The 25,390-nt window shown below is 41.3% G+C and overlaps 2 protein-coding genes across 4 annotated transcripts in view; both read left to right on the top strand.

The window, feature by feature from the left end:
• Positions 1-14,424, top strand: part of shroom4 (shroom family member 4) — a 68,080-nt gene extending 53,656 nt beyond the window's left edge. For both annotated transcript variants that reach the window (XM_008435344.2, XM_008435345.2), the window contains exons 4-12: positions 817-3,631; positions 6,875-6,936; positions 7,437-8,228; positions 8,941-9,522; positions 10,337-10,466; positions 11,146-11,247; positions 12,078-12,248; positions 12,869-13,011; positions 13,109-14,424. In XM_008435344.2, the coding sequence (XP_008433566.1) occupies positions 817-3,631; positions 6,875-6,936; positions 7,437-8,228; positions 8,941-9,522; positions 10,337-10,466; positions 11,146-11,247; positions 12,078-12,248; positions 12,869-13,011; positions 13,109-13,271 (4,960 nt within the window). In that variant the 3' untranslated portion in view covers positions 13,272-14,424. The remainder of the gene's footprint in view (positions 1-816; positions 3,632-6,874; positions 6,937-7,436; positions 8,229-8,940; positions 9,523-10,336; positions 10,467-11,145; positions 11,248-12,077; positions 12,249-12,868; positions 13,012-13,108) is intronic.
• Positions 14,425-18,026: 3,602 nt separating this feature from the next.
• Positions 18,027-25,390, top strand: part of clcn5b (chloride channel, voltage-sensitive 5b) — a 31,260-nt gene continuing 23,896 nt past the window's right edge. The window contains exons 1-2 of one of the 2 annotated variants that reach the window (XM_008435342.2): positions 18,027-18,322; positions 18,861-19,007. In XM_008435342.2, coding sequence (XP_008433564.1) covers positions 18,872-19,007 — 136 coding nt within the window. In that variant the 5' untranslated portion in view covers positions 18,027-18,322; positions 18,861-18,871. Of the gene's footprint in view, positions 18,323-18,564; positions 18,757-18,860; positions 19,008-25,390 lie in introns of those variants that run through there. The other variant, XM_008435341.2, reaches the window with a different exon arrangement.

The raw sequence follows: 25,390 nt of genomic DNA, 5'->3' as shown, positions 1-25,390 counted from the left end.
TGCATTTTCATCAAAAGAGTAAAAGGAAGCTGTTTGTTAAGCCGATGTTTCAGTGGCATTTAACCTTTGATATAAAGGAGATGAGATGGGAACAATCTAATGGCGGAAGAAAAGAATGACAGAGAAAGGTGGAAAGAAGATGAGAGGAATCAAGAGATTGCTTCAAGATTGGGACTTGTGGTGTTGGGAGTTGATGAGGAGGAAATCCTTCTTCGCCTAAAGAGTCTTTCTCATAGGGGCTTTAAAAACACATGGGGCTGCCGTGGATCTTCAGCCCCGCTCTAATAGGAAACACATTCTCCAGATGCAGAGTTGAAACTATATATGCAAGGAAAATATGCCCTGCATGTTTGAAATTTAAGGATAGCTCCTTCAGTGAAGTGAAGGCATTATTACTTTTTTGTCCTGAACTGACACCATAGTGTTCCTGAAGAAACCATATAAGTCCTGCCTGCAGGCCAAACAGTTCCTAGCAGAACTATTCATACCCCTTTGTCACAATGTGGTATGTCACAACAACAAACTTCAATGTTTATTATTTGTCATAAAAAAAAGTTTTGAATGATTGTTAAATTCAATTGCAGGAATTCATGTTTTCACTTTTTTTTTTTTTATATATAAAATTGGAAACAGTGACCAAATGTTGGGAATACTTTTGCAAGGCACTGTGTTTAGCAAAAATATTAGTGAATATTTGAAATTTTTTAAAGCAGTTAGAACTACTCAAAGCTTTAGATAAATTGAAGCTGTGTGACCTGTTTCTAATGTTTAGTTTTCTTATGTATCAGTAAGACATTTATCTTCCTGTCTCTGCAGTGACTTGTCCATGCAGTGGTCTCAGTTGCCCAGACCATACTCCTCCACTGACCGAAGCAGCTCCTTGGGATCTATGGAGAGTTTGGACGCACCAACTCCCACCACACAGCCATATTCCGACTCCCACAATTCCCCCATCGACCCCACCCTCTTCAACAACAAGCGAGACTCTGCCTACAGCTCTTTCTCTGCCAGTTCGAACACATCTGACTACGCTGCTGTGCCTCTAAGGCCTGGTGAGGCCTCTTCCATGGATAACCTCCTCCAGAGCCTCGGCCCAGCATATCAAGGTTACCCTGGTGAGGCTTCCACTCTAGGGAGGTCGCCGGGTGAGGCCCCATATGAGGCACATTTAATTGTGCACAAGTCTAGATCATTGACCAGGCCAAAAACTAGGCCCGCCGAGATAAAAGGGCGGCCGTCATCGTGCTGTTACGAGCACGACCAGAGGGAAGGGGGTTTGGACATTGTTAGAAATGGAGAATCTCAAGTGGGGAGAGAGAACAACCCCCCTCAGCCTCCAACAAGAAAGGACAGCTTTAGGGCCACCCGGAGTCGTACTAATAACGCCAACAAACATTGCATATCATCTGCGGTTGAAGATGCTTCTTGTTGTAAAGAAAACCTGCCCTGTCTGAATGTCGATTCTGGAATTCAAAATGGTTTCCCTGCACCAGAAGAGGGTGACCAAACCGAGAACTTAAAAACAGATTCAACACACTCACACTTCAGTCAAAGACAAATTGATGAATTTAGACATATTGAATGTGATGGCAGTTTTGAAAATGATTCTAAGTCCGAGACGCCATCAGAGCACCTCTCTGACTCGATTCCAACCTCAATAGTTCCCATCACCCCCTCTGCTTCTGCTTCCTTACCCTCTGAATCCTCCACAGAGGTTCAAGAGAAATCCCATGTTGACCACTGTCAGACCAATCACTCCTCAGCAGGCCTGCACCGGCACAGTGCACCCGAGAAGCTGCTCGCCACTCAGCTTCAGCTACTGCAGTTCAACAGCAATGACTCTTCTCTGGAGCCTTTCAACCCATCACACCCTTCTGATCGCTCTGTATCGCCCTGCAGCAGCCAGTGGTCCCATGCTTCATCACTTCAGCACACAACGGAAGACTCAACCCTTCCCACATCACATAAACTGGAAGGTAGTCGATGCTCAACTCCAGGATCTGTCTTCCTGGAGGGAGAAGGTGAGGATGGTGCTTCAGTTGAGAGGCTGGAAGCTGTGGGTGTAAATGGGAGGTCTCTGTCACCAGTTCAACATCATACACCTTGGGGTCGTTCTGTAAGCGTACCAGGTGAACCCACTGGATCATCAACCCGGGAACGACTGAACTCTGATCAGATGGCAGAGAGTGATTTTCAGCCACTCAGTGCAGCTGCCAGTGTGGACACCTTGCTGGACGAGCAAATGCTTGTAGAAAAGCAGACAACTGGGGATAAAAATGAGGAAGTGGCAGAAAGAGAGGAAAGTACGAAGAAGTCAAGCTCATCCAAAAACTTTCGGCGGAACCGTCGACGCAGTGAACGATTTGCCACCAACCTCCGCAACGAAATCCAGAGAAAAAAGGCACAACTTCAGCGGGGTCATGGCCCAGGAGGGCTGCTATGCAGCAGAGAAACTGTCCAGGAAGAGGAATGTTCAGACCTTTGTGAAGATGGAACAGACCCAAACAGGCCTGTCCAGAACAAATCTGCCAAAGTTGCCTTTGCTACACCAGGAATCCCTCAAGATTCCCAAACCTCTTCACAGGTCAAGACATCACAAACCTCCAGAGAGCCAGACCGTGGCATCTCCCAGACTCGGACCACATCCATCCTTCAGGGCAATAATCAATCCAGGTCTGTTCAGATTCTGGATCCAGGCGTCCCCAGCTTTGGTGTTGGCATCAGAGTTGTTGAAGAACTGGCTCCTGCTGGCAAGGCTCGTCGTTGGCGATGGACGCCTGAACACAAGCTCCAACCAGAACCAGATGGAGATCGACGGTGTGGAGTCTCGGGTGAAAGGGTATTGGGTGTAACAGGGTCGCGTCATGGAGTTTGTGCCTTCACTTCCTCTTCCTGCTCCTCCTACAGTCGCTCCTCTTCGAGCTCTCGAATAGAGGAGCCAGATATTCTTCCATTTGCGGATAGAATGAAGTTTTTTGAGGAGACTTCCAAAGGCGTACCTGTGTCAAACACCTCAAAAAGGTCCAACCACAGGCAGAACCAACCAGACCGGCATCGAGAGCAACAGACGGGAGATCTAGGACAAAATTCCACCCAAAGAAGATACTCCTACCAAGGAGTACAAGAAGAAAGTGTCCATCCTCCAAACAATGTTGAAGCTAGGAGGCAGTCTGTTAGTGCGATTAGGGAGAGACAGAAAGAGATGGAGAGGGAACAGCTGAGAGAAAGGGAGGAAAGGTTGAGAGAGATGGATAGACAGCAACAGCTAGAAAGACAGGAGAGAGAACTAGAAATGGAACGGGCAAGACTGAGAGAGATTCAGCGAGAAGAGAGGATAAGGCAGAGAGAGAGGGAACTGCAAAGAAAAAAAGAGGTTGAGAAGGAAAGAGTTGAACATTTTCAGCATGCCTCACCTCAGGACTGTTGCAGTCATTCTGGCACAAGAGAACAAGAGCGAGAAATCCAGCTTAAGGACCAATTCCACAACTGGCAGCCCAAACCTCAGACATTTTCTCACTGTCAAAACCAAGTCCAGGGATCAGCTTTTTATCCCATCAGCCATCATCATCAGCCAGAGCAACAGGAGTTTTTGCATCAGGGGTGCAACACAAGGAGCTACACACCCACAGAGGTAGGAGGACTTCTTGCTTGGGTTCATCATTAGAGACATAAATGGATGTACAAGTTCAGAGTTCAAAATGAGTCTGTTTGTAGGGTTTTGAATAAAGTTGCACCAGTCAGAGATTCTTGACAAATTTCCAGTCTTCATATAAAATGATTTGACCTGCTAATAACAATATTAGTTGATTCTGATTTGTCTTTAAGAACAGACTTTGAACCTTTGTTTTGCAGGCAGTAGAGGTAAAAGAGGTTATGTCACACTGTGTGTTTGAGACAACAGTTGTGAAACAAAACCTTTCTCATAAAAATACCACAAAATAATTACGGAGTTGACATATTAAGATTGTCTTTAATAAGGGATTAGCATTATTAACTAAACCGTGTATGTTCCCGAGACTGTGTAGATCCTAAACTGTTCTAACTCGAAAATGGTGCAAACATTTTGAATTTGGCAAAGTTTGAAAACCAAATAAGATCAAACAGAGAGAGGCTTTGCTAAGCCTTCTTCTTAACTACTGTACTTTACGCATTCATCAGTTTGAGAACATAATCCCAACTTGGGTACAAAATATCCATTTTTGTTGCTTTGCCTAACTGAAACATTGACTTGCCTCAGTAGAAAATAGTTCAAACATCTCACTATTCCTGCTAACTTTTGACGTTCTTCACTAATGAAGGAATAGTTTTCTGCTTTTAAGTAGCAATAGTGGAGATAATATAATTTCAGGTTTATATTTCTGGCTCTGGGTGCATACATTTTCAGTAAGTTCACAAACTTGCCAACTCAGACCAAACATCCAGTGTATTTTCAGTCCTGAGTCTAAGTAAAGTCTTTCAGGGCGAAAAATAAACTTTCAACCTCCCTGAAAACAGACTGCTCTTTTAGATTTAACCCAACTGACCACTGGAAGACTAAAAACTAACTCTGCTTTGTCAACTTGCACCTAAAAGGATCTAGTGGTCACTCTTGGATTTGTAGTCAAGTTGCTGCTCTGTCCAAGTGCTCTGCGGTTGAATGGTTGGTCTGAACTGAACCTCACATCCTGCCTGTGGTCAAAGTCTGAAGTTCACATAGAAAATTCGGCAGATCATTGAAATAGTTTGTGGAATTGAGGGGGAGATTGGGCAACGGCAGTGCTCTATGGTTCTGGTGCTAATAGCAGTGTTGGGTTACAGCTTCACCGCAAATTGATTCTAGACTCTGGGGAGCGGAGGTCTAACTTTTACAACTCCCCTGAAATGCATCCCTTAAGTATCCTTATCATCTGACACCAAGTAATCAAAACTGACATTTGTTTTGGGACTAAACACATTTGTAAGATCAGCAAATATTTGAGCCAAGCAGACTCTGGTTTTTGTTGTTCAGTATGATTTTTGCTATACTGAAACTTGGCGGGGGCGAGTCTTGAACCCTGCCCCCCTCCATGCCGTGGTCCTTCTCAAATCAAAGCTTGCGGCTCTGATGCCACGACGATAACCTCAAGTGTTGAAATCTACCTCTGACTATTTTTAACGGGAACAGATGTGCTGAACTTGTGCTTTTGCAGACACAAACTCATGCCTGTGAAAACCCCTCTATTAGGAAAGTATCAACAGATGTTCAGTCCGACTGGACATTAATGCATTATCAATTAAGGTGTGAGCTTTTATCTTTTATTTCTTAGGGTTAAAATGATGTGTCCCTTAATGTGCACTGCATTTTTAAGTTGTTTTTAGGGCTAAATTTGGCCCCAAGTAAAACATCTTTTGCATCATTATTAGCTTAATCAAGCTAAACTTATCTTATTGTCATTTTTATTTCTTAGCTCATTTTTTTTCTAGTACTTAGATTTTTCAATTTAAAGCATTGCAGACTTCCTGGCAAAGATATTATTTCAGAAAGCCACTTTTATTAGCTTTATTCTGCAAAAATGTGCTTCCAGCTTTAATTATCCCAGCAGTGGCCAAAAAAAATCTGTCATCACAACATTCAGTGCCTCCTTAAATGTCAACAGACCTTTAAATGTAAATTAGCCATTCATGAAACAGAACATATTATCTTTAGTAGTTACTTTACACTATTTCATGGATATTACCCGCTGCTGAAAGCAGGTGTCGGCCGAATGTGTAAAATATTCCCCAAGTTATGCCAACAAAAATACCATCTGGATGTTCTGATTTGCATCACAGACAGTAAGGCAGGCTCTTTTTCCTTCATAGTATATTTATGCAGCCTGTCCACCCTGTGGGGAACTGCTGGTTACTTTCACCTCTAAACCAAGAGAGTGCAATAAGTTCGTTCACCACTTCCTCTACTCGACTTTAATATGTTTAAGCACCCCTAAACTCTTCTTCTGCCAGCATAAAGTAGTGTCTTGTAGGATTATAGATAATTATTATTGGAGGTATTGTGACTGTCTTTGATTTTTGTAAGACTCAAATAAGGATTAAAGAGTTTGACGTAGTTAGCAGTGAAGGAAAACTTCAAAATTGTGAAGTTGCAAAGAATTATCTGTAGGTTTGTTCTTGGTGTCAAAACTTTACTTTTTCTTTTAGTTTTGAGCAGATCAGCTGGTTGGTAAATTGGTAAGAAAGTATTGATCTACTATAGAAATACTAAATGTTATTGAACATAGAAAAGGTAAACTTAAGCGACTACCATGACTAACGGTGAACAACAGTTTTTGTGGCATTTCTTGACAGAAAACAGATCCTCTGTTTTCCAAAAGGGCAGCCAACATGACCAAATCCATCATGGTCTGTAATTTGCTAATGCATGCTTGCTAGCTAGCCAGCAAGATAACAAACAAGACATTGGCAGCTAGCATGTGGCTTGCTATCTAGAACCGCAGAAAGAACCCAGAATTTTCACAGTTTTGGTTCCTTGCATTTATTTTGTACATCTCTGTTGTGTAGGTCTTAAATTTTATTCATATTGGTCTTAAAAAGTCTTAAATTTGAGTTGGTGAAACTCTGACAAATTAAATGAAACTGAAATTAAATATCTTTGGACTAACATATCTAACAAACATTTCAGCTAAGAACTGAACAAGCAAGTGTTTGAACTAAACTGTACCTGATAAAAAAGATAGAGATAACAAAAGAATGCGGAAAACAACAATAGAAGGAAGAAAGTGTTCTTAATGTAGCAGAAACAGCCTCCACCCTAATCGGCTTTGTTTCCACTCAAGTGCACTGCAGGGTGGAGTGACACACCCTCTTCCCAACGCTTTTCAGCCTAGGTGTTATTAACCTTCTTTTAATCTCTTCCCAGACGTTTCACGCCCCGCAACAGGAAACGGCCAAACTCAACAGGAAGTACAGCCTGACGGAGAGGTGAGCACCTCACTTTGGAAACGACTTGCATCATTTGTTAATCGGGCATAAAACATTACTTCTTCACCTTTCGCTCTTTGATGGGAGTCTTTCTGAGACGCTCACCTGCTCCGTCTCTGCTCCAACCAGCCTCCAGAGACGTCAGGTCTGGTTTGGTCATTGTGCACCGGCAGGCGGAAAACCTACTTGGTCACGGCTGACTCTGATTTAGCTCTAATGAGCTCTAAGTGTGTGGGGCAATCATCCATGCTCAAGATGTGAGCACAGTTATATGTATTTGGATGTATGTAAACATGTAGGAGAGGGAGAAAGGCATGTTGGGTATGTGTGGCCTAAGATGACCTGACTCAGTGAGCAGGGAATGCAGTAAGGAAACATCTGGAACTTTCAAGAAAAATAAAAAGGCTTTTAATGTAAATTTATGCTCTTATCAGATGAGACCAAAATGTAACAATGCATAAGAAGATTAATTAATCTAAGTACCTTTCCTTCCCCATCAGAGACTACTCCAGCTGGAGACGGGAGTCCAGGCCACCGCCAGCTGTCCATCAACAACAGCAGCATCATCATCATCATCATCAGGTGCACTGGGACTCCAGACGGCCTGTCAGTCGCAGTGATGAGCGAGATGTCTACAATGCCGCCCCCCAACCGACTCCCCTTTACCTTCGAGGACGAGCCATGTCTGAAAACGACCTGCGTTTCGACACCAGCCAACGCTGGTCGCCCTCTATCTACGCCGCCTCGAGCCAGACCCTGAGCGAGATGGAGGAGGGCGGAGACTCATCGAGCGTAGCGCGGCAAAGGAAGAAGAAAACCCCACCTCCGCCAAGACCACCACCCCCGAAATGGGAGCAGTTCCACCGGCGACGGGCGTCTCACCACGCCCTGCTCACGTCCTCCGCGTTTGTCGCTCCGCAGCCCGTCCCATCCGCCTTCGACAGCGCAGAGGAACGCTACTCGATTCACTCGTCGTCCTACGTCCCGCCACCCGATGAGTCCCGGCAGAGGTCCTACAGCCTGCCCCCAGAGAGGCAGGAAGCATCAGAGACCTGTCCTCGATGCAGCTGCAGTCAGACTCAAACTCAGGAGCGCGCATTCTCTCGACCGTCCAGCCAAAGTCCGGCTCCGTTTCAGGAGCATGCCTTCGCTGTTGCCCAGTCCAGCCCAATGTTCTCCAGGAAGGCCTTCAGGCCGGTGGCGCCACGCCATGTGGAAAGGGAAGATGACTTTGTGGCGGAGCCTGTAGCACCTCTACCTCCACCTCTACCTGCCAAGACCAGACTGAGAAGGTGAGATGAAATACTGACACTTTCAAACAGCCATGTTTAGTCCATTTTAGTCAAACTCTAGGTCGTTTGCTTAGAATGTCCTGTTGGTTTGGGAAGTTGTGAATGCACAACTGAACTCTGTGAACCAAAAAAAGCTAACTCTGGTCCGCTTGAAAACCTACATCTTGGTTTGGTTTAAGTGAACTCTGGCGTGGTCCAAATGCGTATATGAACATCAAGCGAACCAGAGGCTGTTCAAAAAGCAGGAAGTGGATTATAGCATAGGGCATTCTGGGTAAATGCAACCAAAACAAAGACTTTAGTCCAGCATTAACAGGAAAAATAACTGATCGTCTTTTACCAAAGACAATAGAGAAATCCTACAACCGCTAAAATCTACTGTTTTTGTTTACATTTCATGAAGAAGGAAGTTGCGCTTAATGTCTTCTACTGAGGCTTTCATGTTGTTTCCTTCAGTGGTTCTTGGTACTCTGCCACTACAGGCAAGAGAGAGAACAGGTTTTTCAAAGAGTTTGTATCATTTGACACAGAGCAGTAAGAAATCAAACTGCAGCAGCTGAAATGTAACAAACGCTGCAACCGTAAAGGTTGAACACCTGGTTTCTGCGCAACAGAAACCAGATGTTCAAGGTCTTTATTGTCACATCATTGTATTGAGAGGACTTATGAAGTTTAATCTGATGTTGTTTCTGAAATGTTATCTCTGTTCCAGTCCATCTGGGTTGAATGTGGGCCTCAGTCCAGATCTTAAACCACTACCCAGCATCAGACCTGGAGCCGAGCGGGAGAGACCCCCATCTCCTGGAGTTCATAGTCCCTCTCCGGGTTTAGAAGTTGGCAGACCGAGAGAGGGTTATCCTACAGAAGCATACTTCAGTCAAGTTGAGCTTGAGCATCAGCAGGCTTTCACAAACAGAGACTTCCAGGTTGAAGGTCAGCAGAAACACGCCGAGTCGGAAAAAACTCTGACCCCGAGCCCCGTCCACAGCCTGGAGGCCGAGCTGGAGGTTCCCTTAGAGACGGACATCGATGATTTCCAGGAGCTGTCCGTGGAGGACATGCCCATCACCAGCGAGCTGCCGTGCTTCGCACAACCCGTCACAGTGCTGGAGACGGACATCGACACGCTGCCAGATCCCGAGACCTCGCCGTTGGCTGAGACTCTCGATGGGAGCGGCTCGCTGGACGAGGAGGAATTGGAGCTTTTCCCTCCGAGTGGCGAAGGAGAGTCTGGGACGGAAAGCTGGGGAGAAGCCAGTCAGTCTGTGGAACACAGCACCAACAGCCTGGACAGGTAGTTTAACCTGGGCAAGAACTGTTGTTGTCACTAATACTTCATCCTTTAACGGGGTGTCTGCATGTCGTTAAACAATCTTAAATAATCGCATAAAAAATTAAGGCCTTGAAATGTCTTAAATTTGCATGTCTAAAATCAAGGCCTTAAAATGTCTTTAATTAATTTGAAACTTTGTAATCTGGCCTTAAATCCGTTAATCACAGATCTTAAATTTTGTTGTGGCACTATTTAATCTTTGTAGTTTATTTTTCTTGTGGGTCTTTTCTGTCAGGCAAAAATTTGAGTCACACGCAGACATTTTCATTACGTTCTGTGACTGGAGGCGGTTGAGGCCACCGCTAACTAGCTGCTAATATACCCTTGCTAGCTAGCTTGCTAGCTGTTTTGCATCTATCACCAATAACTGCTGTCAGTTATTGTCAGTTGCTAGGACAACGTTCATCTTCGCCACTGGCTCAATTCTGTCGCCAACCCCTGCAATGCTAGGTGCATTCTCTGCCGGCACTACTAAATAAAAAAAGCAGTTTTATTTTCCACATTTCTGTTGTTATATATCATTTATAACGGTCTTAAAAAGGTCTTAAATCTGAGTTGGTTAAACCCTCAGAAACCCTGTTTGAACAGTTCAGGCTTTTCTCCCTGCCTCTGTAGTTTAGTTGCTCACCAGGGGTTGAGATGATTTTCGTATCCCTGTCGTTGCTCCTTTGACACGCTCAGAATTCCCTGCTGTTTTAAAAACCTTTGCGTTTGCTGCCTTTTCTAACCACACGCATAAACAAACCGTCTCCTCCGTCGGTCCTCCTGTCTTCAGGCAGTCCGGTGCCAGCTCCAGCTGTTCGTCCTATTATCACACGTCAGCAGCCAAGGCTCAGCTCCTGTCGCAGATGAAGGACTTCACCGACAGCAGAGAGAAGCACGAGGACGACGAGCTCACCTACAAGGTAGACACAGCTTCATTTCGAACCACTTTTAAGGAGTTTTTTATGGAGAGAAATTTTCATACATTTAACACCTTCAGCTAATTTCAAAAGCAAGACCAGGGTTCATAAAAATGTCTGTATGATAGTGAATTCTCTAAATTCACTATCATACTGACTCAACAAGAGATCCTGTCAGCAGCTACGACAAGTCATTGAAGAAATTGATATGAGTTGCAACAAAGTTTCATTTCCTTTTGGGGATTAATAAAGCACTCTTAAACAACCCCACAGTATGATGCTGCCACCACCATGCCGGGTAGTAGACACAATGTTTTAAGGTTTTAAAGTTATCTTACTCCAACCCATCAAATGTACATTTTGTCACTTTTAATTGAAAAGCTCAATCTTGATCTTTTCTAAGCATCACTGTGAGGTGATGTCGATGCAGTTTCAAGTTACCCAAGCATTCTTGAAAGTACATGTTTATATATTTAACTTTAATCTATAATTTTAAGCCTTTGTGGGTCAGAGGAAATCCATAATAAGTTCTTGATTTTAAATCTCCTTGAAGTGGTTTGTTGTGTAATCAGCCCAATCTAGGGGAAAAAAAATTTAAATCCAGCTACGCATTACGGTTCAAATTTGTTGTTCCGTTGTTTTTCTCACTGCGAGCTGAAACAGTTGTTTTTGTGTTGTGCAGAAGCAGCTGATGGAGAGCCTGCGTAAGAAGCTGGGAGTGCTGAGGGAGGCTCAGAGGGGACTGCAGGAGGACATCAGAGCCAACGCACAGCTGGGAGACGAGGTCCAGTCCAATCCTTCTCACTAGATTCAGTGCTTTAAATCATCTGTGCATGTTGGCAGCCACTCTTACTTTGAAAACTTGATGCGACTCATTTTATACAAGCATGTCTTAAAAAGCGCTTTCTCTAAATAGGATTGGACTGTATTTCAGATTATAAAGTCGCATATCAGATATGTTGTCTGAAGAATTTGTGTTATTTTAAAAATGCTTTTGATTTGATGGTGGTTTAAAATAAAGTTGGGATTAGAAAAGTTATGAAAATCTTGGAAAAGAGGCATGAGATGTCTTAAATTCATTTTTAAAAGTATGTTGACCTTAAATATGCTGATCACAGGTCTTAATTTTTTTTTCTATTCTCGTGTATGCAGTTGTTTTTTTTTTTTCTTGCTGGACTTTTCTGTCAGGCACAAGTTTGAGCCGCAGGCAGAAATTTTTATTCTTTAGCTCACTGCTAATGTTCCCTTGCTAGCTAGCTTTTTGCAAAGCTAGCTGGTAAGTGCAAAAAACTAAGTTCAAATTTATCACAAGTTGGCTGGACAAAGTTTGTACGTTTCTTTTGAAATATAGGTCTTAAATTCCATTCATAAAGGTCTTAAAAAGTCTTCAATTTGAGTTGTTGGTCAACACCAGCAGAAACCCTATTCGTCCATCTCTTCATCCATCTATAGTGAATAGCTCAACACTTTTACATCAATGATGCGAGAGTTAGACTCTAGATCCAGTAGGTTCTAGAACATGACATTTCTAGGCCAGAGGACATCTGTATCTTCATCCCACCAAGGATAAAAGTAGTCAAACATCCTCTCTGTCTATTTTTTTGCTTCCTGTAGGTGGAGAACATGGTGGTATCCGTGTGTAAACCCAACGAGGTGGACAAATACCGCATGTTCATTGGCGACCTTGACAAGGTGGTGAGCTTAATGCTGTCTCTGTCTGGGAGGCTGCTCAGAGTGGAGACCACACTGGAAACGCTGGACCCTGAGACAGAGCACCAGGACCGGGTGAGGAGAAAACTTTTACATAATGAAACAGAAATTAAATGCTGATTAAAGAAAAGTCTTTTTTTTTCTTTTCATTTGGGAGGGGAGGACAGATGTTAAAGATCAAAATTATTATTTATAGTCAGGTTGTCTGCACATCCTTAAAAAGCATTAATTTAATTTATCTAAAATGAAGGTCTTAAAAGATCTTAAATTCATGTAAATAATCCTTAAGTAAGTCAATCACAGGTCTTAAATTTTTATGTAGATTTTTTAAGCGGGCCTTTTCTATCAGAGAAAAGTTTGAGTTGTGTGCAGACATCTTCACTCACTCCGTTCTGTTCCATTACCTGCTAGCTAGCAAACAAACAAGCCATAAGGAGCTAGCATATAGCTCATTAGCAGCTAGCATATAGTTCTCTAACTAATTAGCTAGCTAGCTAGAAAGGTGTGAAGCACAAAGCTGCTGCCAAGAACCACAAAAAGACTCAAGAAGTTTCAGTTTTGGTCCCCTGCATTTATTTTGTACGTCTCTGTCATGATATGGGCATTACGTTTTATTCATAGTAATCTTAAAAGTTCTTAAAATTTTTATTAGGTACCTTATTACCTAATAAAATAAGGTAATTTTTGTCCTGTAGCTCCCCCTGCTGGAAAAGAAACGTCAGCTCATGAGGCAGCTGTCGGAGGCTCAGGACTTGAAGGACCACGTCGATCGCAGAGAGCAGGCCGTCAGCCGGGTTCTGGCCCGCTGCCTCACTCCAGAACAGCACAGAGACTACAGGTGCGCATCAGAATGGGAATTGACTCGCATTCAACCTGGCCGGCGAACTGTCCTTGAGCGCTAAATTGCTTTGTGTACTTTTGTTTTTCCTCTCCAGCCACTTTGTGAAGATGAAGGCTGCCCTGCTGGTGGAGCAGAGACAACTGGAGGACAAGATTCGGCTGGGAGAGGAGCAACTCAGAGGGCTGAGAGAGAGCCTCGGCCTAGGCCTGGGCCTGGGAATGGGGATGGGAATATCGATGGGATACGGACATTACTGAGCAATAAACAAGAAGTGAATGAAGGATGAAGCCGTTGAGTTCAAATCAAGTCCAACACATGGAAGACATGTTATCAATCGCAACAGTTAAGGACATTATCTTAACAGTTGTATGACGACACTAAACACGAAGCTGCTGCAGACGGTTAGTTCGACATGAATATAGGAATTAAAACTGCTTAAGAAGTTACTATCTGATAGTAAGAGTATTCGCACTCAACCACTGGCAAAAAAACTGTTTAACAAATGATCTTCTGACTCTTTTGATTTTATCCAAGAAGCAAGTGAAGACATCCCAAAACGGTCTTACAAGACATTTTCCAGCTCAACAGGTAAACATTAAGGCATGGAAAAACAAAAATGAAGACATTTTAACATCACAGCGAAGACGAAAACCAGCTAGGAGATGATAGATAAGTGTCCGAAAAGCCTGTTTGTCGCATATTTTCAAGGCCACGACAAAGAAATCAAACACTTTGTGCCTTAAACATGTACTGTACTATTAAACTGACACTATGTATTTTCTGTTGTTACACACTTTGTTGCCAAAGACATTTTTGCGAGATGACTGTGTCATTCACTTCTGTTTTCTTTTATATTTAAACCTCCCGGTTCAGAGAACTTGAGGAGGGTTTTTTTTGTTTTCTCTTTGGTGCTTCTCGTATCCACACTAAAGCCAATGTTTCACAGTGCCATTGTCAGCTTTATTAACTGCTAAACATTGATTCTGCAAGACATATACTGTTATTGTGTTATTTTGTGTCACATTACTGTACTTGTGTGGAGTTTGACACTCCGTGGACTGTCACGTAACGACCTTTATGTACAGAAGGCACTAGTGTTCATTATGTATGTGGTTTGTATATTGTGGTGTTGATGTTCGAGAACATTCATTTTAAAAGATGGGTGAGAAGACCTGGAAGAGTTGAAGTTTACTGTATATGTTTACAATGAATGAATCCGGAGTGGAGTGCAGTTTGTGTTGCATCAAGTGAAGTTTGCAAATTTATTTTCGGCCATTTTTTATTCCCAGCTGTCACCTCAGCTGACTTGAAAACTATTTTACTAATTTACCTTCATATGGAGAGAAATCTCTACATCAGATGACTTTTAGTTCCAAAGTGCAAGAATAAAACCTAACTTTTACCAACATATTCACATTTTTCTAAACTGATTTTAAGCAGAACTTGTTTTGCAAAATTTTGGCAAATTTCATTTGGCAAAAATGAAAAGCACTTCAGGGACAAAAATACACACATCAATAAATAAAACCAAAAATCTAAACATTTTGGAAGTACTAAATATTTTTCAAAATGTTTTTGTTTTCTCCAGGTTTTTCTTTTTGTTGCTGTCATGTGTATTATTTTTAAAAAAATTCTGTTTTAGTCTTCTCGGGCTGTACCATTGGGCCATGACAGGCTAGCTAGCAGGTTAGCTTAGCATACAAACTTAATCTTTGGGGGGACTGTCACAATTTATTTATTGTTCCACCAGCAAAACTCAAAATTAAAGAAATGCTAGTGTTTAGTTCACACTGAAAGCATCAAACAAAAGCAAAGAAAACTACTTATTACATCAGCTAGCTTGTTTTGCTAGCTAAGAGCTTTTTGTCTTATATCAATAGCTGTGAGTTTAAAATCTAGGTAGGCAGGTTTAAGTGTAGCTTTGTCCATTCCCACTATATGCTACAAAATAAGCTAACAAGCAGCTAAAAGAGAACATATCTCCTGTCTCGTTTTTCCTTACAGAGCAAAGGTCTAAATTGGGCGTAAATCGCTGTAAGAATCTTAAAAGTCAAGAAATCTTTAAATCTTAAAAACGTGTAGGTTTTTATCTAGCTGAACATTCCTAGTTGTTTGAGTTCTGTTTTTAAGTTGGCATCTCATTAAATCAGTCACCTAAAGTACTCTACAACCTCAGTCAGTTAAGATCTTGCTACGATATTTGAATACAAGATGCAGAGGGAGATGCGTTTTACCAGTTAGCTTGTTATTCACTTATTTTATAATAGTTTTATGCTACTTTACTGCCACCTACTGGGCAATAGCTGCTAGTGTATGAGGACGTGAGTGAAAATCTTAGAAGAACGGACATGCTTAAAGGAGTTAAGTATTGCCTCTGACAAAAACAAGTTTAAAACACTTTAAAACAAAAATAAATTGAAAAGTCAAGTAAAGAAACATTGCCACTCGTTAATTGCTGTAAAAGTCAACCGGTTCCATTTCAAAGTAGCTTGAAGTCTATTCAAAGGACTCCTGTTGTTTTTAGTTGTAAGCAACCCTTGGATTGCATTGTTCATTGTTGTTGCTGTGTATATTTGTGAATGTTTTCCTGTGCTGCAAACGGCAATTCTCATTGGAAAATTCATTGGAAACATATTGATATTTCAAGGACAAACATTGCCTGATGGACCTGTAAGAGAGTGTTTCTTTTGTTTGTTTCTGTTTTTTTTGGTTAAATTTTTGATTTATTAAAGAAAACATTTTGTTACTGCAAAAACACTTGTGTGAGGAAATTGTACCATAAATAATAATGATTTTCAAACTACCTCCGAGCCGCACTGTGGTGATTTATGCTTTGACGGGCCTCCCCTAAATGTCCTGAGCGAATGTGTGAATGCTTCTCAGGGGAAGCTTACATTTTAAAGTCGTGGGATGGTTGAGTAAACACGGCTTGGGGTTATATGGAGGTTGACAAATGACAAGTGGAGTGAGGGGAGTCGTTGAGCACGTCTGTGGGAGGTGGAGAAATTTACCCTGGAGGCACATTGAGCGGTAATCATGTGTTGATAATACTGATAGCTCTGTCAAGTTACGTTTCCTGGAAGCAGGGGCTGTTAAATATTCCTGCTCAAGTTGTAAACGCTGAAAAACAAGAGCGGAAATAGAGCGTAAAAAAGTAGTGCTGTGATATAGTAGGCACCCCCCGCCTTTTGCCTCTGTGTTACACAGAGTGAATGAAAGAAAGCAGCCTTTGAAGGATCATATTTATGAAATGGTAAGTGAAATCAAAAACAAACTCACCCTCTGAACTGGTGATTGTTTCACGTTGGGGAGCAACAGTAGAAATCAAGCATTAGAAATAACTGGCGGTGTTTTGGGGCAATTGCCATATAATTATCAAGTTGTGTGGCAAAGTTTCATCTAGTCTTTCTTATTGGTGAATGATGAAAATGTCCTTTAGCTGAAGTTAATGATGCCTGCTTTGGCGTAGATGTGTCTCTGGGTTATTGTGTGACCTCCTCGATGGCTTTGCACCCATTTTCTGACAAATCTGGTTTTTGTAGCCTAATTCATGTTATGAGGTGGATTCTGTTTGCTTTCTTTATTGACAGTAGTCAGGCATGGTTGTGACTAGTGAAAGTCAAAATCTCAGGTAATTCATGATTCAACAACTTATGATATAAAGTGTATAGGTTCACATAACTATACACTGTCAAACAAGAAACAAGAGGGACAAAACGATGAGGAAGTGTTCCTTGTTTCTCAGTTTGGTCATGATAAACCTTGTTTGGAGGGATGGGTGAGACATTTCAGAAGACTTACCGCCAAAAGGAAAGTTTTTCTAGGAATGGACCGTTTTGTGTGTGATTGTGTTTATAGTAAGAAAGAGGACATCAATGACTAAATCAATGATTTAAGACCTTAAAAGTGAAACAGTGATGTCTGTTGGAAACTTGCAGCCACTTTCTGCACAAAACTGAGCAAGGAGGACCTGAATAGTTCAGTGAGTGGCCACAAGGTGTCGCCCTCCAACCACTGTGAAATAGAGCATGGACGCAAGATTCACTGCATGGCTGCAGTTCCTATGGTAGAGTTGAGCTTTTGGGTTTTATGAGAAAACTGAGGCCTGCCTCAATCAGTTTGACGCTACATTTCATATGCACAAGTCTCCATTTACATACAGATGCAGTTTTCTCTTTTTGTCCTGTATACATTTCTTAAATCATTTTTGACCTGCAAAAACTACCAAATAATGAAGAAATTGTATGACTTTTTTAAAACCTTTTAAATATTATTTTTTACCTTTTAAATATGAATTTATATACTTGTAAATTAATATTTACACAGATTACGTGCCACGTAATTTATAAGTTAATTATGTGGCACGTTGCCTTATTGGTCATTAAAATGGCTAGCTTTTTGCATTTAAGAAATTCAATACAAGATACCAAAAATGTATTTATTTATTTTAGTATTTTCGGTCTCCAGTTTCTGAGAAACATAAAAAGACCGCCAAATCTGAGTACTGAGATTAAAATTCCACTTTTCAAATTTGTTTGATGATCAAAGCACTTTCTGGATTAATTTAGTAACTGACTATAATCGATCCGAACTGTAAGATTTAGGAAAACATTGAAGATTGATTAGTAAAACTGCTCCACTGACCCATTTGAAAACGCCATACACATATCAATAGGAAAAGCAATGACTCTTCACTCGACTAGCTGTCCTGGTATTTAGATATTTAGCATTTTCTTATCAAGTGCAAAAGTGTAACCGGAAATAAACATCCTAGTGCTTCCAAAATAAAATTCACAGTTTGACGGGTTTTTTTTAGAAAAGAAAGAAAAAGAAAATTTCGATTCACATCCCAAACACATGAATAAATCCGTAAAACTAAACCACTGATAGTGAGTATCTGATGGTAAAATTTGTTATGTTGTAACTGAAAAGCAGATTGGAAAGTTTTGAGATTTGAAGGACAAAACCGGAAAATGTAGTCATGTATAGCTTACATGCCACTAGCTTACATGTTGCAGTTTAAGTGGTAAAAAAAAAAAACCCGAGTAAATACCGAAAAATACAGTCAGTTCCAATGTGTCGTGTTTGGATAGATAAATCATATTAAAACGCGCTCGTTTCGTGTTTATGCGCCGTGTAAAAGCCGAGGTTTCGCCGCTGTGGAGAATGACGCAGGATTTATCTTCAAGTTTACTGCTGTTGACATAAGCAGTTCCAGCTGAAGGAGAAGAAGAGAGCGGCGGGGCAAATCCGAGTCACAAGACTTCTTCATCGCCGCTTTTTTTTTTTTCCCAGTCGAAGGCTTAAAGTAAGGCCAAAACTTCTCACCTTCTTCTACTTTTCTCATTTGGTTAGAACAGCAACAACACACTAAGTTAGCCTGTAGGGGGAAGGTATGTGACTTTGCTCGTCAGCAGCAAAGCGCTTATTAAAGCCCCAGCTAATATAATCCACCGGGTCTTCTAAGTGAGTGCTCGGCGCTGGTTCAACCAGCGGAACCACAAAGATGCGACAAAAAAAAAAAAAAGTGAGCGGAAGTGGTTACAAAACTTCCCTTTAACTAAAACTGTTGTCATGTCTGGATGAGAGGAGCGGATATGCAGTGGGTCTTTATAACACCCTCCTCATTTTGAACACTGTTCCGGGTGGAATAAACACACTGGCACCCCGCTGACTTTCAGGGCCAAATGTTCCAGTTTTTGTCGCGTTTATATCGGAATTATGCCCTGGTCGTGGACAGAGGTAATTAGCTGAAGTTAGAGAAGGAGGAGGGGTTCATTTAGCAGACGCTGGAAGTTAAATGCCTCATTTTTAAAAAATTTGTCTGTGTGTGGGTTGTGAAACAGCCCCTGGACGTATGGAGAACCCCGGCTACAGCAGCGGCTTCGACGGCCTCCATCACCCCAGCGACGACGACGATGACGAGATGGTGGACATCGCGGGAGCCACGCTGGACTTTTCGACCACAGATGACGTCCCCCCGCTCAGCTCAGGTAACCTGCACGCGCATGTGGAGTCACCACTGTACAGGTGTCGACCGTTGACCGAGGTCTGGTATTAATGTGGGTCCTGGCTGACTCAGACTGACCCACTCCTGACATCATTCAGTCCACTGACAGCTCTAGATGTGGTTGTCCTTCATTTTAGCCAACAGGTTTCATCTTACTGGATGAAACGTCCTCAACATGCAAATAGCGCAGGTTGCCTGAAGTAACCCCAGAAAGTCTTAAAACCCCAAGTCTGTGGGTTGGGTTCATATTGGTAAGTCTGATATAGATTGTATAAAATCTGAAAAGTTGCAGCATGCATTTGTATTCGGCCCCTGTGTGGTAATGTCTCATTGAAACCACTGCAGTTTGTCTTTGTCACTGTCCATTTTGCTTCTAAAGTAGCTCAGACGAGCTGGGTCGGTTTGCATCTGTAGTGTCTGTGGTTGGAAACGTTTAAGTCTTTTCCCCAAATAATCAGGATGATTTAAGTCTGGAAAGTTCCTCCACTGTGTTTATTCGTGTCTTTTCTCTCCGGCTGAACGGCGTCTCAAGAGAGATTTGAAACTTGTGCTCCTAAACTTTGTAACGGTTTACCTTTTGATGTACGGAGGACTGAGGCTGTCGAGACTTTTTAATCGTTCTTCAAAAGACCCGTTTTTATTCTTTTCTTTTTTTTTTGTTTGAATTTCTTTTATGCTCACAGTTATAGAGTACATTTGTATTTTGTTTTAGCTGCACCCACACCTCCTCCATCTTTGCCTGACTTATTTGTCTACTCATTTGCATAATACTGATGCATCTGGATCCTGATTAAATCTCATTGAAGTTTGCGACTGTAGCGAGACGTGAAAAAGTTAAAAGTTTGAGTACTCTTGCAATGCACCATAGTTCTGCATTCTAGCTTCAATCGTAGGGAAGTGTGTAAAGAAGTCATACTCTTTTTTTTTTTTTTTTTTCTCCTCCCCAATGTTGCCCGGTTACTGATGATGTCATCGTCAGATAATTAAAGTTCCTGTTGCAACGTCCTTGAAATGTTGTAAGAAGGCAACGTGAATAGATAAAATGAGATTTATGGAGATTTAATTACGACTGCATGTTTGACCAGCATGGAAAGTTCTGTCTTCTTTGTTTCTAAGCCCGAGCTGCTGTGGTTTCTGTTTAACTGCGGCCCTTAAGAGCCTAAAATGCCCTAATCTAATTAATAAACCAGCAGTTCAATAAATGCATATGCACATATGTATGATGCATTTCACAAAACGGTGTCCTTAACAATAAACAAATGTGGTGTGTCTGGATAGTTAACAGAATCTATTTATTCCCCTGCACATTTGAGCTGCCTGGTTACTGGTGACCTCACCGTGCCGACTAACTCAAACAGAATAAAACGCGCGTCAGCAGGAAGGATGTCTGGAGAACGTTTTAACTCAACAGTGAGCTGTTCCTGCTGTGTCAGCTGAAGGAAAGGAAAGACGCGCCACCTCGCTTTTAAACGGAACTTTCTTTGTAAATTAGGGAGTCTGCGAATTTACAGTCAGACCTCAGAGTGTCCGGCCGAAGTTGTAGGAGGAAAACCGGAGGAGTTTTTTTTTTTTTTGTTTTGTTTTTTTGCTTTTGTGACCTCAGATTGTTTTTGTATCAAGATGTGGGATTGTCAGAAGAGTTGTTGACTCATGCAGGCCTCAGTCATGCAGAGTTGAGTAGAAGTTTCAGAAGACTTCATTGTCTTATACGCTGAACAAGTTTTTGTCTCCGTTCAAATGAACCCAAAGCTTGTTTTGAAATTCTTGAGGTTTTAGTCCAACTCTCACTTCTTCCTTTTTTTTTTTCCCTCTTGAGGTTTTGGAGCAAGTCCACAACTTGCTGTTGTCGTCTTCTTTTCAGAAAGCCTTAAAAGAAGAAGTCAGTGACTGTCTACATGTCCACATGCTGGTAATTAGGATTGTAGAAATCAGTCAAACTGCCTGACATGTAACTGTACCTGAGAACTCCGTTTCTCCCTCTGTTTCTCCTTGCGATACTGACCCCTACTAGCAAATTACTGACACATTTAGGAAACTATGACAAGACACCGTATATCTTCAGCCAAAATCAGCCAACGTTTGTGCTCCAAACCCCCAAAATATAACATATAAGGAGCAGAGAAAACACCCACACAATATATATTTGAATATACTATAATGCTGACATGGCCCATGTTCCTCATAATCAGTAAGAGATAGATGAGTACTAAATTCAAATGATTTCAAGTTATTTTTTTGCTTAGAAGTGAATGAGGGTGCACTTTCTGTTTCCACAGTGATCTTAAGTAGTTATAAATCCATGTATGTGAGGAGTAAGTACACATAAGTGTTATTGCTTTCATCACCTCTGGCACCATTATGTTTTCTTCTGGAGGGATCCTCCTCTTTCCTCTCTCTTCCTTCTCCAGCTCTTTTTGGCGTAAACGCTCAGACTCAACTAGATTGATGGGCAGCGCCAGCGCTCCAGCCTTTTCAGGACTTTCCAAAAATTTCTGAAGTGCACCAGACGTTCTCTGGGTCACTCCAGGACAAGCTCTTTGAGGCTTTCCCAAACCCCTCCCCCTATTATGTTTTCTTGATGGTAGGGTGGTCCTCGTCTTGCCAAGATGAAAAAAAAGTCTGCACCAATTCAGAGATTGTAGTGTCTTGTAAATGTCTTCTCTGCGGATTTCTCAGTAGATGTCTCTCCTAACCACCCTGGCTTACCTCCACGGCCCTGTCGTGGAAATGAAACCCACAGATTGATGCTGTCATCACCCTGTCTGAACCAAGAGATGGTTTTAATAAGGTGCTGCTCTGTGCCTGGTTTTAGCCACACATGTTGTATGAAATTTATCACTAGGGTAGATTTTTTTTAATTTTCTTTCCTTTTTCTTCTCTTTTTGATTATTTGCTGTGAGTTATTATGAGGCCCTATTGGCAAACTCAAGGCATTCTTTTTTTTGCAGAGTGTCCACAGATCCTTGAATTCATTAATCTAAAATTGAGGCCCTAAATGTCATGTATTCTTTGTAGGGTTTTTTTCTCTCTGGACTTTACTATGAGGCGAAAGTATTGAGTCATACGCAGACATCTTCACTCACTGCGTTCAGTGACTCAAAGCAGCTAAGACTACCAGTAACAAGCTGCTAATACTTACTTGCTAGTTAGCAAGCGAACAAACAATCTATTAGCAGCTAGCACAGGATTCATTAGCAGCTACATTTTTGGCTCTCTAGCTAACTAGCTAGCAAATGCTAGCTAGTGGCAGATATGTTAGCTGCCACTAGCAGCAAGCACACAAACAAGCCATTAGCAGCTAGCATATAAATTTGGTAGCAAGCAAGCAAACAAACTATTAGCAACTAGAATATGGCTCTTTTGCAACAAGCATTTGGCTTACTTGATAACTAGCTAGCAAACACACAAGCAAGCAAGCCATTAGCAGCTAGTATATAGATCTTTAGCAAAAACTGCTGCCAAGAGCCACAAAAAAATTCCCAGAAATTCCAACATTTTGGTTCCCTGCATTTCTTTTGAACATCTCTGTCATGATATAAACTTTTAATTTGACTTCTAATGATCTCAAAAAGGTCTTAAAGTCTTAAATTTGAGATCTTGAAACCTGTGTAAACCCTGCTATGGTTTCAATACAAAAAATGCTTCCATATGAGCATTCAACAACAGATGGTTTCTGCTAATTTAATTACTAGTGACCAAAGATTGAATTGCTCAGAGTTTCATTCTTGGGTTGTAAAAAAAGAAAAATGTATTTGGACTTTCAGATGGATGCTTAGACCCCTTAAGTAGTGAGTAGGGCTTTTTCTCCTCTTTAATTTGCTGAATTTCCAGTTAGCTTTTATCTTTCTCATTTTGCATGCATTGCTGTTTTTACTGCTCTCAATCTCGACTGTGTAAATGTATTTGTTGGATTTATTACCAGTTGGTGTGTTGTTATTGCCTCTAATGACTTTATTGCTGGGCATATTGGCTTACTGAGTGGTTCATACAGCAGATCGGCTTAGTCACACTTTGACCCTCTTGACATGTGATAATGACCGTGAACTGGGAAAATACTGCGAATTAAGAGGGCATAACATCAGGAAAACACGCGATTCCGATGCTGTTTTTGGATATTGCAATGACATTTACTGCACATTTTTTTTGGCTCTTTTCTCACTTTCATATTCATTACTGTGTCTTTGTCCCGCTAAATCCGGCGAGGACTGTTTCTTTTAAATCTTTAGCTAAATAGAAAACGATCTTATGCTCAAGAAAACACATTAAGAGACGTCGTCTGGACTGAGGCCAGCTTCATTCAATTTCCTCTGACCTTGTAAATATGATTAAAATTCAAAGTTTCAAAGTAATTACAATCAATAATCCAGACATTTATCCAGCCACCGTCATCGAGGTCACATGAAACGCATGTTCCCATGGCTATCGGACCTTGAGAGTTCAAAGTTCGAACTCTAGCTTGAACCTGCGTCTTCTTATCCACCTTCGTTTACGTGCATCTGCTGAAGCAGTGCATGTTTTGGCAGAAATGCGATCCAAGAGATCGCATCAAAATCTTCCTGAGCTTCAGAGAAATATTAAACATTCTGTACACAAGCAAAGTTCCCAGGATGCAAAGGAAAATATTCCCTCCTTCCCTTCAACCCTCTGGTCCTCTGTGCATGTATGTAAATAATTAATGGGCAAAAAAAAAAAAGAAAAAAGAAAGATCTCTGATCAGACCTACTTTTAAATGCGTGAAATAATCCGCAGTGCGCTAACATAAACAAATGACATGGAGCAGAGCACAAGCGCTCCCACTGGGAACAGATTGTTAAATGTTTTTGAACATTACGGGAAAGATGTCCTCTGACGTCCCGCTGAGAGGAGAATTGTTCTGGAAACTCACGAGGGTTTGGTTGCGGCAGAAAGCGTGTGGGAACCTCCCAGTGAACAACAAATGTTAGACTTTTAAGTCTTACAAGTGGAGGAAATGGTGGGAAAAGCATTTTCAGTAGCTGTACAGTAACGTTCTGGAGCAGATCTTCAGAAGCTCTTTCCTGGTAAAATTCCAGTTTTTGTGTGACACCATAATAAGTTGGCCTTTTCTCACCTTTGGTAGAATCCTACATGTATTTATGATACATCGTAAATTAGAAAAAATAACAAAACATTTTCTCTAAATATAAAGCTATTGTGTTCCTGGTAGTTAGGCGGTCATTTTAGAAATAAAATGGTTTTGAAAATAAATCTTGCGTTTGCTTTATGCTTTAAGTTTTAAAATATCTTTTTTTATCCCAAAGAGACATTTTAAATGTTGTCATAACTTGTATCATCCAAGTGTCTTAAGAGTCAGGAAGGATTTTCAGTAGCAGTCAATCTTACAACAAATCTGATTAAGCCTCTGACCGAAGACTAACAGATAACTGCTCAATATTTGAGCAAAAGAGTAACTTGGATTTAGAGTCAAACCTATTTTCAACTAACGATGAAGGGCGTTTCTGTACGGAAATAAGACCGGCAACTATCAAAAGATGATGAAACAACATGTTGCTGAATTTACAAATTATTAGGAACATTTCATGTTTGAAACAAAATAAGTAAGATTCATGTCTAACCAAGTATTTCAGAGGACAAAGCTGTGATCTATTGTTTATTTATCCTGGGGCTTTAAGGAACCTTTTTGTGGTGAGCTCGCATTAATTATTTACGTTGAGAGCAGAGGTGACATCACACAATGCATGAGAGAGACATTGAAAGCTTAAATGGATAAAGATGAACCACTTCCTGTTTGCTGAAATGTCACTCCCTTTTAGTTCTTCTAATCTCCCTTCCTCAGAAACAACATCCACACTGAAGACTGTTGAGATGCAAACTACTTGCTTATGCTATGTTACTTTCACCATTACAATTGCATCCACCAGTCTTTATTTTATTTATTTATTTATAGTTTTTTTTAATGCGTCCTTACCTAAAAGTATATTGGATAACGGATAAAATGTTTTATTTTAGTTTTATAAGAGATTGAATTTAACAAAAAAAAATACACACACACATACCGTATTTTCCGCACTATAAGGCGCACCTAAAAACCTTCAATTTCCTCAAAAGCTGACAGTGCGCCTTATAATCCAGTGAGCCTTATATATAGGCCAATATTGAGCCACAACAGGTCCAGCAACTACGGTAAGCAGCCGCTGACTTCATTTTTGCCCATAGAAGAAAAAGCACGCGGTGCATGCTGGGATAGTTGTCAGAACGCTGGTTTGTAATCTATTAATAAAGTTTGACTGACCTATCTACCTACCGACCTGATAATCAGATCGTCTGCAGGTCATTTAGCACCACGTTCTCCACGAACATGCTGTGCGCGAACGGAGAAGGGTGACC

The sequence above is a fragment of the Poecilia reticulata genome, linkage group LG18, assembly GCF_000633615.1.
Source record: "Poecilia reticulata strain Guanapo linkage group LG18, Guppy_female_1.0+MT, whole genome shotgun sequence".
In the NCBI taxonomy this organism is placed as follows: domain Eukaryota; kingdom Metazoa; phylum Chordata; class Actinopteri; order Cyprinodontiformes; family Poeciliidae; genus Poecilia; species Poecilia reticulata.
This window is presented reverse-complemented; position numbering and strand designations above follow the sequence as displayed.